Source organism: Lonchura striata, chromosome 5 (assembly GCF_046129695.1).
Source record: "Lonchura striata isolate bLonStr1 chromosome 5, bLonStr1.mat, whole genome shotgun sequence".
Lineage (NCBI taxonomy): Eukaryota > Metazoa > Chordata > Aves > Passeriformes > Estrildidae > Lonchura > Lonchura striata.
The window spans coordinates 55,641,664-55,660,504 of NC_134607.1; the positions used below are offsets into that span (position 1 = coordinate 55,641,664).

An 18,841-nucleotide genomic window follows, 5' to 3' on the forward strand; every position below is an offset into this window, starting at 1 on the left:
TCTGTGGTGAACTTTTTATTTTTTCTCGCCATTCCCTAAAATACATATTATTACCTTTCTGTGGATATGTGCAAAACTTTACTAAGATGATGCACAGAAATATCAAGGACACTTAAAAATATGTTTAGATAACATGTCTTTTTATAGCTGTAAGACCATATTCAAACTAATTTGAACTTTAAATTAATTTCAGGAATACAGTCAGGAGTTGGTGATTCTGCATGTGTGACTGTTTTCAGCACATAAGACAGCATAATCATATTTCCTTCCATATACATGATTATTTTTTAAGAGAACACAAGAAAAATGTTTATAAAGTTTTCTAGGCCTCAAATGTATATTAGCTGAACCCCAGGACATGCTGAGCTACATTTTCAGCAACTGCTTGGTTTGACTGCTGAACATAAAATTAATATTTAATATCTTGCTGTGAAGTTTACAAATTATAATCATATACAAATTATCATCATATACAAAATTTATCCTTAGGAATTGCAAATGGGTTCAAATATGTAGGCATAGCTGTAAAGAGCACAGCCCTTATAAAATCAGGTCTGTGCTATTTGAATGGGATTTATCTTTCCTGAATAAAAAAACCCAGGTCTTGGATAAAACACAGAAATTTAAAATGCAAATTGGAAAATCTGTTTTATATGGGATTATTCTAGACCTCTTCTGTATACTGACATGTCAGAAAAATGAGGTTATTTACTTTGTTCTTTCTATTCATAACTAGGATTGTGGACTTAAAAATACATGGTAAAAGTTGTTCTCTTTTGTGGTACAAATGCCTTAGAAATATGAGAGACATAGTTGCAGGACTGAAAAAAACAGACATATGATACATGATGTTCCTAAGGAATAGGCAGCATTTAGCAGTCTGGTACATCCAGTGGCTGTTAATGATAAAATGTGTTGGTATATGATGGTGTGCTACAATTACTTTCTCAGAACATAGTGAGACTTTCAATACGTTTCCTCAAGTAAGAAACAGGTTTCTAGGGGAAACAGGTTTCATCTCAGGCATTTTGATACTGGGACTTTTAAAATTTTTTTTTTTTTATTTTTGTGCATCACAATTTTAATATAAATTACATCAGTAATTTCTATTGTATTTTCTCAGGTAAAAATCCAAGTAGAGATTCAGAGCAATATTCATCTTATGGCACATAAAATGTCCATGATAGAGATCTCAATACTCATGTAAAGGTTCCTTTAATTAACAGGGAAAAATAGGTACCTTTAAGGCATGACTCATTTGATGTAATTTAGGCATTTGCTTTCGGACTAGATGAATCACATGAGAGAAATGGCTGCACATCTTCAATGATTATAGCAAGAAGCTAGACATGTATCTCCTATGACTGAGTTGTAAATATGAATTTTACTGATATAGTCAGGAATCAAAATTTTAGCCTTCCATTGTTACTCCTTTTGCTAAAGTAGAACACAATTTAGCATGTTCAATACAGGTCAAAGAAAATATCATTGATTTCATTCCAATTTCAAGTGATCACCTGGGTGCATGAAATAAACTTTCAAGATTATTTAAAAAATATTTAGGTATTTTTTAATTACATAAATTTTCAAATGCAATTTATTTTTAATTTTTTGTAATACATTTCAAAATTTTCTTTTCATAACAGTGACACAGTTATGAAAAAAGAGTGTCTGCTTCTTAAGCCTATTTCTTTTAGTAAAAGTAAAATAATCTGGACAGTTACCAGTATATCCATGATTGCATACTGTAGGACAAATCATCACAAGGAACATAAAAATTAACACATGCATAGGGAAAACATAGTTTTTTCTAATAATGCAATGTCTTGCTACACTTTCACCCCCTTCATGAGTGGAATATGTAAAATAATTAATATAATGGGCACATGAAAGACACAGTTATGAATTTCATCCAACAATGCCCTTTATAATAATATAGTATTATTTGTCCTATATGGTTATAGGCCTAATTAGTTATAGTTTCCCTATATAATAATTCAGTAAAGTTGTGCTGGGAACCTATTTGAACTTCAATCATTTTGGTAATGGCTGATTAGAAGATGCACTCTAAAATATCAGTAATGTAACTGAGGGTTCTTCTGCTTATCCATGAGGAGAGAAACTGGTTCAGTTAAAACTCTCTGAGAATACTGTTAGCCTGCTTTTTATTGCTTATGCTGTAGTACCGTGTGAAAACTGGCAAAAGAGAAGTCTTAAAAAATAAAAGCCAGGGAAGGGAGGCCATAAGTAATTTAAACATAACACAAGAAGCAGATCAGGATAAGTATGCATTGAATTATACCACCCTGTTAAATGATTGTGTAATTTTTTTTTAATACTTCTATCTATATAGCTTCACATGTCAACTGAACAAGTCACAGTATCCTACCACCAGAGACACTTGAGTGCACCCATTTTAAACATTCCCAAGTGCCTCATGGCAAAGCAATGCACTGAACAAGCATGTTGGGTTCCTAAAGTATCAGCAGGTTTCATGAGGAAATACAGAAGAACTCCAAGTTTGCAGCTGCTGGCAAAACCACTTTGGTGAAAGCACCAAAGGTATAAAACCTCCAGATATGTCCCAGAATGTCTATTGCACTGACTGGTGTTTGTTCTTTCTGTACCAGGACTACTTACTCTTGACATGTCAGCTAAACTGAATTAGGAACTCAGGTGGGAAACTCATGGTGAGAGCAAACAAAGTTCTGAAATGTTTTAATGGGAAACTACCCTTGAGATAAAAAAAGATTAAGCAGAAAACAAAATGAACAATGAAAATAGATTTCCCACAGTATTTTTCAAAGCCAAGTGTCAGCTAGCTACTAAAATAAATAAAACATACTACTATTTATTATTATTTTACTACTTGTGGGTAAAAACTAACTGTGGGTATTGTCACTAACACTCATCTCTTACAATTCATTAACAGATTTGTTATAAAGAGATAGCTCTGTTGATAGATACTTTGGAAAGGTTTTGGGATTTTGTTCCTTATTTTTGTTTGTTTTTAATTTTTTTTTACTTGCAAGACATTAGGAGGACATGATGAAGACTAAGTCCAAATACACGCTTTCACATATTCAGAATTATTTGTGTTGTGATTCTGAAGGCAATTTTCTGCTTCCAACTAAACATGTTTCTGACTCTGCTATTCATTTAAACTTACCTTGACATTTTCCCATTAGAAAATTTATATTTCAGAACCTCTGAGTCTATTTAGTATCTTGATAATTGCTACATGCACAATCAAACAAAATAGGTGAGTTTCAGGACCAAAGAAATTCTTCATTTTCCTATTAATTGGTCTGTGTTTTATTATCAGCAGTATCTTCCTTGATTCCTTGTAGAAAAATGCAGTAGCTAATTCCATACTTACATGGAAAAAAATAGTTATCTTAACACAAACAAATAGGATGCTAAAATGCTGATGCTTGTGGAAATATAACAAATTGTCAGCAATAAACACAAAAACTCAGCCATTTTGCTTAACAGCACCTCCTGCAAAACAGTGAGTGGGTTTTATCCTTGACACATTGGAATAATCTGTGTTAAATCCCTGGGGAAATGCAAAGAAAATAGCAGTCATATTGCTTCTCTGCCTTATCTGAATTCCAATGTCCACTAGAAATCTTATGGTGAAAAGCTGAAGTACACATCAAAGAAAAATATTCTGTCGAGAACTTCAGCTTAAATGAAACATCTCCAAGGAATCTTTTATGAACTTTTAAACTCTTTCTCATATCAAGGCATTCTTGATACAAATCTCCTTACCTGAAACACTATCTGATGTTTTATTTCTTCTTTAGTATATGACATGTGGTCATCTTTCACATTTTCTGTAAATCATCATTTTCATATCCATAGTATTGCTTATTAATAACACCATAAAAATACTGAAAGGAAGTATAATTTTTGATCATATTTTAGAGGGTGTTCTAGGAGCTTGCTGTCAAACCTTGATGTTGAATCTCTGATGTAAAGGGTCAGCAAGCTGATTTGACTAAAGAAAAACAGAAAACCCAATTGTGAGAGTAATTTTGAATATCTGAAACTCTCTATGTATCTGTGTAGTAATTTGCTTCCATTCCAAATAGACATAAAATAAGGACTGTCATATTTTTTCTGTTTTATATGATACTTAGATACTCTGTATTTGCTTCTTCAAAATACATTTCTAGTCATTCTTGCTAAGCCCATTAGCTTCTAATGGCACTTGTTTCTGACTCCTGACATCTCATCTTTGCATATATTTCATTTACTACTAACTCTCCTCAGTTCTCAGCTTCTTCTTTCCTATGCTTCAGTTCTAGCCAATTTCTAAAGCCAACCACTCCATATGCTTAGAGGCATATTAGACTTCTGTCATTTTTTTTTTCTCACATTGTCACATCTTATGCTTCTGATTCCCAGAGAGCCAGAAATTGCCAAAAAAAAAAAAAAAAGTTCACAGATCAGAGCAGATAACCTAAAATAATGAATTTTTTTGGTGGATGTCATGTACTGTATACTTTGCTATCAAAAGTAGTTGAGACAAATTATTTCTGCTTGCAAATTGTTGCTCAGCTTCAACTAAAGAAGCAGCAAAGATCTATCATTTCTCTTTAATAATGTAAATTTATGAACTAGCCTGGTGTTTTGCCATCCATTCTCCTCAGCTATGGCTTTGATGCTTATCTGTTGCTTATATAAATCTTATATAAATTTAACTTATAAAGCAGGAAGCACAAAATACCTTGCATTTGGTTATGTTCACTGAAAACACAGAAGAACCATATTGTGTGTGGGAACACAAATGTTTTAAATACTTAGCTCTGCATAATTTTTCTTCTTGTGCTTTATGTGTGCACATGAGTGCATATGTATTTCTTTGTGGCTTACTGGAGAGGAAAGTATTTTATAGAAAGTCTTTATGACTGTCTTTTCTGTTTTCAAGTAGATCATGCATGTAGAATGGTAAAAAATCCTTACATGATAGAGACTGAAAGACAGTCATTAGCAGATCATCTGCAACCACCGAGTAGAATTATTATTGAATGTATTACTTTAAAGGGTAGCATGAAGTCCAGACTCTGAGAAAATCAGGATGGCCAGGTGCTTGGTTGATGCCTCAAGAGTGATAAAAAATGCCATTTGGAAAACTCATATATGTCTTTCCTTTATTGATTAATATTGTGCTCGTACAGCCTGATTAGCTCAGACAGGTTCTGATCCAGTTTTTAATATGTGAAGAAAAGAATAACTAAGGTCTAACTATACTTTTTCCAGTAGCTTCTGTCATTAGTGCATCTGAATCAGGCACTTAGTTCATAGATTAAAAAAGCACAGATAAAGCATTCTAATAGATTTTGAAACTGATTTTCTGTTTTGAACCCCAAAAAACTAGAAAGCTTTCTAATTTCCTATTAACAGACTCACAAACTTGCAACAGCTATGTTGTAATTTAGTATCTGAATTACATTTTGAATATCATTGCACAAAAAAACCCAAGTTTAACTGTATTTTCTGAAATTATTTTTCATATTATTGAAATGCATTCAAATCCATACACATACTGCTTTAGGATGAGTACAGCATTTTCAAGATATCTACGTGGTATGAAGAGTAATCTTTAAAATAAGCAATGAGTAGGAAAGTACAATCTGAGGCAGGAATCTAAATCAGGAGTTAAATGTACATAACCTTGCAAGGTCTTGATCATTATGAAAGGGATCACAGGTACCTGCCAATAACTATTTCAAGGATGTAAACATTTGGACCAATGTGTTATTTACATCTATAGAAAATTAATAACTGGAGAAAATGGTATTTAATTTTGAAATAATACAGACTGAATATGACAGGTTTCTTGGCACCAATAGCTATTAGAATTGTGCATTGCCCTTTATGGAAAATTACTGAAACCTTATTCCTTTGAAGTTAAAAACAGTGAAAGACAAAAATCCTTGAAGATGACTTTAAGGACAGCCTACCCTGTTGGCCGTAGGCTGCAACAGAACCTTTTACAGTTGAGTAAATACTTCCTTTCCCCTCAACTTTAATATTTTGAAAAAAATTTACCTGACTTCTATTAATAATCTTGGTATAATACTTTCCAGTCTTTTTTGAAATCCAGGGCTGATTCTGTATGATACAAATGCAGTGGACTGCAGAGATAACCAAAGTAGCTCTGAACAATATGAGACAGGAGAATCAAGAAAAAGACCCAGGGTAAGGCTGCTGTCCTAATTCTGGAACATTAATCACACTGATAGGTCTATATGGCACAGCACTGCATTGGCTCTCACACCTGAGAATGTTAACAAAATCTGCCATAGAGGGAAAATATTTCTAAAATATTTCTGATCTTCAACATCTTTATAGTTAAAATGACTGCCATTTAGTCCTCTCTACCTTCAGCTATTGAAATCAGTTGCAAACAGAAGACAAATCATGCTAGCCAAGATCTGATACACTTGGGAATTTTAACTGGAAATATCAACCCCTCACAATATTCTACAGAGCAATGCAGAAGCAGAAAAAAACTAGATTTAAGAAGATCTTAAAGAATAATTATTTCTCTTTTGCACACTACTGAACAGAGTATTCTTTGAAAAGCACCAAAATAGTACTGCAGTCCTTAAAAAAAAAATGTAATAAATTCTGCAGCTTTATTTCTTTCAGAAAGGGGATATTTCTTTATGATTTTTATCACTGCAAATTGCTTCAAATTAAAAGCAGAAGTAATAGTTTGAAACATTAACACAATTATGTTCTTGTTTGCTTTTATGTATCATCACCTTCAAGTATTTTGTACTGACCTTCAATCAACACAATCTGTTTCAAAACGCCTTAAGCTAAAACTATGAGAGGTAGATTTTGTGGGCAAAAAATGCAAACATTTGAAAGAAACAATTTATTCCAGCTCAAATATCACAAATACTGTCTACAAAATAAAATACCCATAATGAAATTAACAGCACCTATCTTTTACTACAATCAAAATTCTTGCTGTAGTGAAGGATGCTAGCCCAAGCCTGCAAAATTCAGAGGTCAAATTCAAAAGAAGATACGTATAAAATTTCTAAATTAATATCAGCTTGATCTGAAAAAGGACATTATTTTAAAATGGAAATTCAACTTCCTTTCTGGCTCATCAACACTTAAAAGGTTAAGCTGGGAAAATATAATTCTTTATTCAGGCCTTTTCTAAGCTCCTGAAAGCAGAACAAGTTGTTGCCTAGGACAACAAAATATTTAGTGACTGTATTTTATCTGTTTTTGTAGAGAACCTGTGGGCTGGCAGAAGAGGTTATTTTTCAGAGGTTTTATAGGAAATAACAAGTCTATTGTACTCTCTGGAAGGAGATCACATTCTCAAAATTGAAATACAAACCTTCTGATAGAACACCAAGATTTTAGCCTGAAAATCAAATGATAAGGCAATTTATTTGTTCCCTGAATTGAGAGAGATTTTGTTAGGATACTTCAGAGACAGTACTCTCTCTGGCAATAGGTAGAGCAGGTTGCTTTATAATGCAAGATAATTTTTTTTTAAATAAATCAATCATTTGTGCTACCTTGTGTGTTACAGGACAAGAAAATGATCCTGCAGATGGAACACAATAGGTGCTAAAATTGCTCAGCTTTGATTATTAGTGCTAAAAATTACTGCCAATCACTACCTGATTATAATTTGTTTTGAAGAGAGTGTGGGGGAAGAGAAGGAATGAAATAAAAGAGATAAGGAGAGGGGGGTTCTGATTTTAAAAATTCAAAAGCAAATGTTTGCCTCAGAAAGGAGGGAAAAGCAATTGTATCTGCAAATTTAAATGGCTAGATTTACAAATCAAACATAGTAGTTTTAATATCACTTTTTAATCAGAAAACAATATTTTTTGTTATTGCCATAATGTAAGGAAAGAATAGAATCAGGAAAATGATTTTAAAGTATTTATATAATGTCTTCTATGTAAATAGCTTGTAGTACAAAATGACATTAGGTGGCTTAGAAAAGAATCACTATGCTACCAAATAAATAAATGTCATGACATTGTTCATATTCCTTCCTTCCTTCCTTCCTTCCTTCCTTCCTTCCTTCCTTCCTTCCTTCCTTCCTTCCTTCCTTCCTTCCTTCCTTCCTTCCTTCCTTCCTTCCTTCCTTCCTTCCTTCCTTCCTTCCTTCCTTCCTTCCTTCCTTCCTTCCTTCCTTCCTTCCTTCCTTCCTCCCTCCCTCCCTCTACTAATGCACTCTACTAATGAGTGAGAAGACCCAAAGTTCAGTCTGCCTGGCAGAGAATTTAAAGATTCACATTAAAATTTCAAAGGCTAGAAGTATCTGTTCCTTAGTAAAAGAGGAACTCTTAGTAAAAGAGTTCCTTTGTTTTTGCAGTATATCAGACATTGTTTTTGCAGTATATCAGACATTCTGGAGCGTATCAGGATTTTATACTACTTAGAAACTTTGAAATAGTCACTTTTAGTTTTGTATTGCTACATCAGTATGATTGTGTCTAAAGAAGTATTGGCTCACACAAATTAGCTGCAAGAACTTAGTCAAGTACCCTAGTCATATGCTTCCAAATGTTTGTAAAGAGTGAACAAAGAAAAAGTCATACAGACAACTTTCTACACTCCACAACTCTAGAAATATTTTTAATAACAAAATACCTAATAACTTGAGATCCTACAGCCTATTGCTAGTGCAGCCACATGGTCTTGAAAGCTCTTCTGACCAACAAAATTGTTGATGCCATTGAGAAAGCAGCTACAGGAAGAGCTATGCACATCTTTATCAATCAACAGTGTCTCTGGGAGATCAGAAAGGACTGTGACTCTAAACACTCTTTTCAGTGATATGAAATTTAGCAGGAGGCTCTGAAGCAGAGAGGAAAAGGAACAGGAATTGTAATTCTGGAGCTGCGACGTCTCAGAGTATGTTCCGTTCCTCTCCCAAAACTGTCTCTGCAGAGTGGCACACTCAGGAAATTAACAACAAAAGAAGAGTCACAGAGTAATTTTTCAAACAGAATTTGAAGGACAGCCTTCCTAAAAAAAGACATATTTTCATGCTAGATAGCATGGGAAATACAGCTGTCAAGTGAGCACTGTACAAAATCCATCCATTTGGTGTGTACTACCCAAACTGTGATGTTACTATCTGCTTTGCTGGAGTAGATGAAAAGGCTGCTAAGTGATGCACTAACCTGATCAAGTTATCTGAATGCAGTAAGTGCAGTATGTTTAAGTTCTTTAAGCACAGACTATATGTGGCATAGAAAGATACAGATATATGTGACCACAAAGATACAGAACAAGGATTTCTGGATGTCTGAAATTACTAAATGATGTAAGACTCTTTGGTTCGCAAATGCGACCACTAACAGATGAAATGATAGAAGTGTGTAAAATGAACCACAGCACAGAAAATATAAATAGAGAAGGAATTCAAAGATGAATTTGATGAGCTACTAGCAACAATGTGGAACTCTTCCCTTAAAAACTTGTTATCTGAGGACTGGGAAGTCACAAAATTGATGTCAGTTTTTGAGAATAGTTTAATGGAAAATCCATGGCAATACTGGCCCTACACCTGTCCCAGATGAAATAGTAGGAATTTAAACATGCATACTAATAATGCACACATGAATAAAGACAATCAAGAAGAATTGTAGTGACTGCATGTAAGGATGCCTCATATCTCAGGAACCTACTGGTGTTCCTTGAGGCAGTCAAAATCATATAGTGAAGGTTAACAATTTGCTTGATCTACTTGTTTGCCTGAACTTCTAAAGCCTTTTGATGAAGCCACTCTTAAAACCCTTTTGCAAAAAATACCCCAAAAGCCACAAAAGAGGAGTCATGACATTAAGCCATAAGAAGAGGTTCTTTCATGGAGAAATAGCTGTTTAAACCAGGAAACTGCAGGAGAAATTGCAGTTTTCAACGTGGAAGGTTTCTAGTGAATTCCTCCAGAGATCTGTGAATGAACCTTGGCAGCTCAATATATTTATTCATTCTATAGGGAAGAAGACTAGCAGTAAGATCACAAAACTTGATGATGATAGGAACTTATTCAAGATTAAAAAGTCAAGGACCAGTTGGGCCCAATTCCAGAAGTCCTAGAGATCAAAACCATTTATTTAAGAATGCTATGCAAATAATTCATAATATGCTTGTTCATAATATACTTGTTACATAGCCTTCCCTGGTCCTCTATTTATGGTGACACCACAGTGGGTTAGGTAGACCCACTGATCAACTTCACTATGGCTGCTGTTAGGCTCTTTCATTCCTACAGTAAAAATATCATGGGCTTCAATAATCATATACCCACTTTAAACAAAACTAGAGTCACTTTTCCACACAGTATATAATTCAATTAAATTGTGTGACTCATCAGTGATCTTGTGAAAGGTTCAAAGTATTTAGCTATAAACTAATGGAAGACAGTCCATTGGCAATTAATTTCTCTGATATTTTTGCTCTGATCCTGAACAGCAGTCAGTATATCCTAAAAGAAACCAGGAGTGCAATTGGAGAGAGATTTCCCAGGACATTTCCCAAAAAAGTTCAAAATCCAGACAGTAATTGAACCACAGCATAAAGATTAATGTTACAGAAGAAAAAGACTGAATCATCTGTGTGAAAGAAGTATGTATGAGAAAAGAAGCTCAGAGTGCAATATGAACTAATTGAGAAGAAATGTAAACCGGGCCACTTCCATGTAACCTTTCTCCCAGGAGTTCAGCTATCTGTGATTCCAGACCTACTTTCAGTACAGCACAGCTGTGCAACTGTTCTCAGTTTCCTTCTGAGAAAATTGCTAAGGCGTGAGAGGGAGCTGTGAGAGAGTACACAGGCTGGAAGCATTCAAGATAAGAAAGGTAAAGTTGCAGATATAAGTAAGATTGTTGAGACAGGGAAAACTGGTACCTCAAGGATTTAACGAACAACAATCGCATCAAGAGGCATAAAGTCCTGACGAGAAAAAAAGAAAGGGAAATCAGAAGATAGCATCTCAGCACTATCACAGATCAGCCTGTTCCAGTGAGCCCCAGAGGCCAGCTCTCCCCTTACCTGAGTGATGACTACTTGCCCATTATACTGAGTGACTCATTTGGTGGGGGTTGATTTAATGCCTCGTTCATTAGTCCTACAAAGTATTGTGTGTTACACGACAAATAATCTGCTTTCTGCTTTTAAGATGTTTATATCTTGCCTGAAGAATCTCTATGGTAAAAGTTCCCTGAAGACAGTGAGTCCCACAGGGGAAGGGTTACATAAGTAATCTAGAATAACAGACAAGGATAATATGATTAGTCATATAGAAGAGCATTTATACTTCAAAGCACAGGTGCACGGGCGGGTTAAGGGATATAGAACATGCTGGACATTTTTTTTCAGCAGATGACATGTATTTCAGAAAAGTTCCTCAAAGCTACAGCATTAAATAAATTATATCTGAATAAGGATACAGAATCTGATCTCTCTAATGAGCCAAGAAACCTGGGAGACAAAAGCAGAAGTGTTGGGAATTCCTAATTTAGGAGAAGGCATTCTGACTACTTACAATCCCAGGATAAGAAAAATAGAACAATGCTTCCCAGAAAGAAAATCACAGAAGGAAATGGATCTGGGAAAATTCTAAATTATCTAAATGAAAAATTAATTAGTGAAACAAAATCTAAAGTCTGACTTGTTGAAGAAGGACTGAGAATGCTGCTGGGAGCTTACAAGAAACACAAGTGAATAACTTTTAAAATTATTATTCTGCTTCAAATGCTTCTAGAAATTGCTTCTTGATTGCCCCTGAAGAAACACATGTTTTATGTACACATAAAAGTTTGAAAGAAACTAGCATGTAAGTCAGAGATGACATTACCTTGCTGGAATAATTTTAAATAAGTTTTAGGAAGCTGAACATTAAATTTATTTCTTAATGCCAGAGAGCTGGCTGGGGAACCAGAAAAGCTGAGGGAAGATGGCCTTTCCCACCAGTGCCTCAGACATTTTAAATGTGCTTACCTAGATGATAATTTACAAGAATAATAAAACTGTGTTGAAAATACAGTAAGAACTGTTCTTTTTAGGAAGACAAGAAGACTCAAAGTTCTGATCATTCCAGTGTCCTATGGGAATAAAGGATAAATCATGAAGGATAACTTTAATCATAGAATCATTTCAGTTGGAAAAGACCTTGAAGTTAATTGAGTTCCACCATAAACCTAACACTGTCAGGTCCCACTAAACCATATCTCTAAATGCCACACCTACATGTCTGTAAAATATCCCCAGGGATGGTGACTCAACCCAGGTGACTTCCCTGGGCAGTCTGTGCCAGTGCTTGACAGCTCTTTCTTGTCAGTGAAGAGTATTTTCCTAATATTCAATATGAGCCTTGAGGCCATTTCCTCCTATCCTATTGTTTGTTACCTGGGAGAAGAGACTGACCTCCACCTTGCTGCAGCCTCCTTTCAGGTAGGTGTAGAGTGAAAAGGTCTCCCCTAAACCTCCTTTTCTCCAGGCTGAGCAACCCAGCTCCCTCAGGCACCCTTCACAGGACGTGTGCTCCAGTCCCTTCACAACTTTGCTGCCCTTTTGAGATACACTTCAGCATCTCAACCTCCTTCTTTTAGTGAGGGATCCAAACAAAAGATACTCTCTTTAGCCCCAAACCTGTTTCTATCCTTCCAGGACCCATGGTTGATTTCCCAATGGCTAAATGGAAAGAAGCACCAAGTATGAATGAAGGGATTCCCCAAAGCAAGTTAGGTATGGCCTTCATGTCAAGTTCAGTGGCTGAAACTGTTTAAAAAGCTAAAATGAAGAAGTTACCATTTCTGTAGCCCTTGATATATTTTAGTGCATATTAGGAATAACTTTAATTTAAACTTCTTGTTTCATCTACAACTTAAGCACAAGAGCATCCAAACCAAGGGTACTCTGAAATATTTTTATCATATTTTTATGATTCTGAGTCTGTTTCTTTCTCTTGTTTTTCAAGCATGTGGATTTTGACCTACTCAAGAGAAGAGTCCTGTTCCTGAGTTAGTGGCTTTGACCTTTATGCATTCTTTTATGAAAAACTTTCTGCAATAAGCTTTTCTTTGCCATCAACTGAAGAAGTGAGACCTTTGAAATCAATTTCAGATAGCAGGCCTGCTGGTTAGAGCTAAGTATCTCGTTCTGACAGACAGCACAATGCTTCAAACCAATTTCTTGTCCATTTCTGAAAGATCCCCTTCAAATGAAAGAAAACAGTAATAGTGAATGCCTTTCTAAGCCACAGATTTTCTCAGTGAACATAGTATCATTACATTGAGCTCCTACTGACTGGGGAGAATCAAATATGGCAGGACTAAACCAGTAATTCTTATAAGGCAAAACTGTTTTATTAACTCTGCTCTTGAACAATATAATTCAATCCTATCAGGTGGAAATATCTCTACAGATCTATATATCTATATAAAAATAAATAAATATATAGATAGATATCTCTCTATATATAGATATATATAATCTATAATAATCTATAATAATAATCTTATTTCAATAGATTCCTATATCTATAGAAGTACTTATACAACTATTAAACAGCTTCTTCTTGCAACTCATGGCAAAAGGGGGTGTTTTCCCAAGAAGTACAGACCTTCAAATTGAACATAACATTAAACTTTAAAGTTAGTGGGACATAGGGGTTTGGTTTATACTAGTTTTACAGAAGTGTATTCCTGTTAACTTCAGTGCAGGTCTCCCCTTTTCATCAGTTTAAGCATGTTTGGAATCAAACCACAAACCTTTAATGACATTTTAACGATCCACTTGGGGGAGCTAAAGGGTAATTTGTTTCCAAATTGTTTGTGGCAAAATGGGATGCAAAATTACAGAAAACAAGAGCAGAATCTTCTACTTTTTTCTATTCAGTGCTGATTGATGACCTATATTAGCTTCTGAGGCAAAGGGTCCCCACTTCTTATTAAAATTCCATCAATTTAGAGAAAAAAGAATCCCAGTTATAACTAGCTTAGCAGTAGACATCTGTAATGCATCAATCATATCCTGACTTCAATTATGAACCTACAAGATACACTAAATGAGACAAAAACACACGAGGCAGAGTTTGGCCCTTACACTGCATTTTTCTGCTAGCTAACATCAACTGTGACAGCAAGAAAAGAAAATCTAACATTCAGTGGTTTTGTCTTCCAACTAATATGAAATAACACCTTGTATGTTTTTCTTTCTTTTGTTTAGATACTGGTCTCAGGCCACAGCTGCCTGTGCCTTGTGGAGCAACAGGGCTTTGCACCATAGTTATGTTCCTCATTTCTCCAGCCTGGGACACAGTGGGACCTGTTGCCTAGCATACAACTACACCAGCTGCTTTATCTTATCTTGATTGACTGTGGTTACTGGTAGCCTTTGGACTGCTCTGGGACTCCGGCACTAATCAGAGGCAGAGATGTAACATCTGCTACACCTGAAGGAGGAGCAGAGCCTTTTGTGTGTGAAGAATCAATAACATATAATTTCAGGCTTCTCTCTATGTAGAAGTTGCCCTAAAAGTTAACATAAACTGACATGACAGTTGATTTCGGAAGTCATAGCAAAGCTACAATCCTCAATCTTTTATAAGAGAAAACAACTCACTTTCAGACACATAACTCACATGAAAATTCCCCTGGCAGAGCTGTACTGTCAATGTCTTCACTGTAACATTACAAACTTCACTATAACAGCACAAACTTCCTCTCATTCCAAATTACCCTACAGTGCAGTTCACATTAAAGTTTATGCTTGCCTATAGATGGACATCTAATTAAACTGAGTCATATAAATGAAATTTCAAGCAAAAATGATAATTTTTAAAAAACTGTGTTATTTTAGAATAGCTTACTAACTATAAGGTTTCCTTATTTTATGTCTAATTCAGCTGGAGCTGTGTACTTTGTAGCTACAAACTCCCAAAATATATTTTTAAATGTCATTCTGCCTCCTGAAGGCAAACAAAATCATGCTGATTGAATAACGTGCTAAAGACAATGGCAAAGTAAATGGAAGCAAAGGGCACAGCCAACCCAGGTACAGGCATGAAATGTGTAGTCATTAAGAGCATTTGATGACTGCATTTGTGGTGCAAATTGCTTTTCTGTGTTCTCCTTGATGTACAAGGACAAGTACTATATAATGTATTTGGGAGGAACTGCTGCTATAAATTAATCAACTTACATTAATTAATTCAATCTCCCATATTTTTTTCACAAGGTCCATCGATGTATAGCCATTAATTAGAAAGGATTTGGTATAGTCACCCAGTTCAATGGAATCCAGCCATTCAGCTACAGAGGAGGGGTTGTAACCATCGTGACCGATCTGCTTCATCTGAAAAACAAGGAGAGCAAAAATTACTGGTGATACCCATTAAACACCTTTCAGGACAGGAGTAACACGTGTTATTTTCTTTGGTTCAGTTATCTTCTCTGATCAACGGTCTTTTAATGGTTAGTACAACATCAAACAATTCTGTGTTTAAGCAGTAATAGGACTCAGTTTTTGATGCATCTTTTTCCTATGGTATCTTGCCTTTTACACCAGAGTATGCCAAGACTGTAGCTGGAGTTCAATTCTTTCTAAAATCAGAGAATCCATAAGTGAGGGAAGGCAAAAGGGTAAAAAAGACATTAATATCCTTACTGCCCAAAAATGTCAGATTTTCACCTCAGATTTCATAGAAGGTGAAGAAATTAGACTGAGAAATGGTTCTTTTGGTATCACACTGCAAATGAAATATATGGTCTTGGTTGTATTATTCCTAATTTATCTTTTCTACCAGGCTATATGTTATTTTAGAACAGCTGAACCCGCACTATATTTTTCCATCCCCAGGGAAGGTTTAAAAAAAGTATCTTTCTTCTACCTGCTCACATTTTTCATTGCATGGAAACTTAACATGTTTTAGATTGCTCAGTGTCTGTTAAGTTGCCTAAGACAGGATAACTGAATCAGATATTATTGGAATGGAATTGACACAATAATGTACACAGAAGTGCACTACTTGCATCTGTATAGAAACAAAGCCACGTAATGTCATAAAACTTGTTTTCATAAAAAACTAAGAAATACCACTGGCATCTAATTTTTCTGAATTTTGTTAAGCTGACAGGAAGTAAAAGTGGCAATTTCTCTTTCACAACTGCTTCTCAGTGACACAAGTGAAGACTTTCAAGATATTCATTAAAGCCATTAAAGATAAAACTTATAAAGCGTCTACCTGTGCAGTTTGTTACACCACATTGTTATAATAAATTTTAAAGTAATCTACAATAGTGGCAAAAATAAAGTAGAATGAGGTAGAAAAAATTATGAAGTGCTCTCAATTCTCCACAGTATTCTGCACATATTGTCTTTCTAAGGAAATGTAACTACTGCTAAGTTGATAATACACTGAACTGGTAAATTGTCAAGAAGCTTTAGAGGGTTGGAAATCATGGCTGTGTATGTGTGACTGCAAATAGTAAAAGACAGTTTCCCATTTTTGCCTACTAATATATATTCCTACTTTATGAGAAACAATGGAAGTGTGACAGAAACAGAATGCTTTGAGCTGAAATGTGAGAATATGAGAATATTCACATTGCAGTGTGCCTGCATCACTCCTCTCTGGCATTTTAAAAAGGGTATGCTTAAATAGACACTTGTAAAGCCAGAACCCGATAAATGGAAGAAGAAAAACCTAGTATAGAGAAGATATAAACATAAGGAACAGGCCCACAGGGAGCACATGAGTTTTGGAAAATATAAGGTATTTTTGTTTCCTTCCTCTAACAGAGGAAACTGAAGCACCATGAAAACAATTTTCAATGTATTCAGACAGGGCACGTTATGCAAATTGTTTCTTGTGTTTCTTACTATTTGATCTTTGCATTTAATAGATTCTGATTTTAAAATTGTTTTTTTGGCCTCCTGATTTGAGAAAACCCATGCAGTCTGGTCCTTACTTTTGCTAACCCATCAACCTCTATGAAAAGTGAATACAATGTGGCAAGTTTCAAAATTTTCAATTCCCCCTGGAGATATCCATCAAAAGAATTGTTAAAATTGATATTCTCTACAATAGAGTTGCAAAGGGCTGCAGGCAAGTAAACACAGGTGAACAATGCAATAAACAAGAGGTTGAGAACAACTGAAATGGATGTGACAATTCCAGTCTTCAGATTTGGTGCCAACAGACAAAACTGTTATTGGGTCACTAAATAGCCTACATGAAAATAAACTGGTCTGTTGTAGGGTAGCAGCTGATTCTGCAAGCTTTTTCCCTCTCCCAGATATTTGCTTGTATTCAAAGCCATGCTGCAGGTAGTGCAGCTGCATAGCCTTGGATCAGATCTGTGTGAGGAGGAGCAGTGAGAAGTCAGACCAGGGCTTTAGCCAGACCCCACCTTTGGCAGGAGCTGCATCTGAACTCAGGTCCATGTCCTGACACTTGCCTGAATTATGCTGTAGTTATGTCTGTGCCCAGCCCTCATTTGTTCATCCTCAACCACTGACTTGCCTTCCAAGGTGAGTCCTGTCTTCATCCCTGTGAATGTCCTGTGGACTTGCCCTGGGATGTGGCTGTTCAGTCATTGCCATGGTTCCTGCCCTACTCGCCTTGTCCCAGTGCTCCCTGCCCACTGACACCTGAGCTCCCAGCTCACCTGCCCTGGCAGGACAGTTGCTACTACCACAAAAAAATATAAGAACTTGAATATTTACTACTGGTTTCAGCACAAAAGCAGTATTTTGTTTTGTCATGAACAGAGAGCCACTCTCTTATCTAAAATAGGCTTTATAAAATGCATCTAGAATGAAAATTAATAAAATTTCAGTATCTGTCCTCTTGTACAGAAAGTCTTTTTCTGTTTTTTAATAATACCAACTTTATTAACTGTCATTCATAGTTACCTAAATGTTTTCCTTTCAAATACTTGCTGATAGACATACTGGTTATCTAGATGTGACAGTATCATTAATAGTATCTGCTTTTCATATAAAATGTTATTGAGTTTTTAAATAAAACCACTTTGAAATATCTGTCTGAAAGTGCTGCCCTTTTACTTTGTCAGAGATTCAGTTTAGTTGCATCTTACCCCAGTCTTTATTAACAGTATCTTAGACTGTATCTTCTATACTGCAATATTATCTTGGACTCCTCTCACAGATAATTTAAACTCTGTAGGCTTCCTTGTTGATTGATACTTCTTGAAAGAAAAACTTCCTCCTACCTACTGAGTGTATTCCATGCATATTTCAATCATTTTCCACCAGCTACAACACAAGCACCAGCGGTGTCAAGCATCCAAGTAAGGTGCACACTGTTTGACTCAGATCAATGTAAAATTTCTGAGCTGCAAGTTATGACAGCGTTTCAAATATTAACTGCTCATAAATAGGGCACTTCTTGTTCTTCCACAGACACTACTACCAGTTCATTCAGTAGTTTAGAGAGCAATACTAATGTCAGTTTTTTTCACTGCAGAAGATTTTCATGTGCTAACTGTGGAAGAGGCTAGGAATTGAAGCCCAAAAGATTTAGAGAAAAAGAAATTTTTAAGAAAAAAGATTCAAAAAATTATGGAAGAAGATACAAACCATATGAGATTTCTCTCCTAGATCCTATTGATATACCATTAGTATCACTTCCTTTGAAATGAACAGAAAGCAGAAGCCAGAAAGAGTTGTTTCTCCTAATAAAATAACAATGTCAAGTAGTATCCTAATGGGTTGAGAAATCCCTCACAAGAGACCATTCATACAACAGACTTTTAAAAGAGTATATCACTGCTGTGTCAATAGAGCATTTTACATTAGGATAAAAGGC

The 18,841-nt window shown here is 35.4% G+C and overlaps 1 protein-coding gene across 9 annotated transcripts in view; it reads right to left on the bottom strand.

Annotated features, from left to right (window-relative positions):
- Positions 1-18,841, bottom strand: part of ANKS1B (ankyrin repeat and sterile alpha motif domain containing 1B) — a 397,248-nt gene that overhangs the window by 133,520 nt on the left and 244,887 nt on the right. For all 9 annotated transcript variants that reach the window (XM_077783569.1, XM_031507463.2, XM_031507479.2 and 6 more), the window contains one exon: positions 15,211-15,363. In XM_077783569.1, coding sequence (XP_077639695.1) covers positions 15,211-15,363 — 153 coding nt within the window. The remainder of the gene's footprint in view (positions 1-15,210; positions 15,364-18,841) is intronic.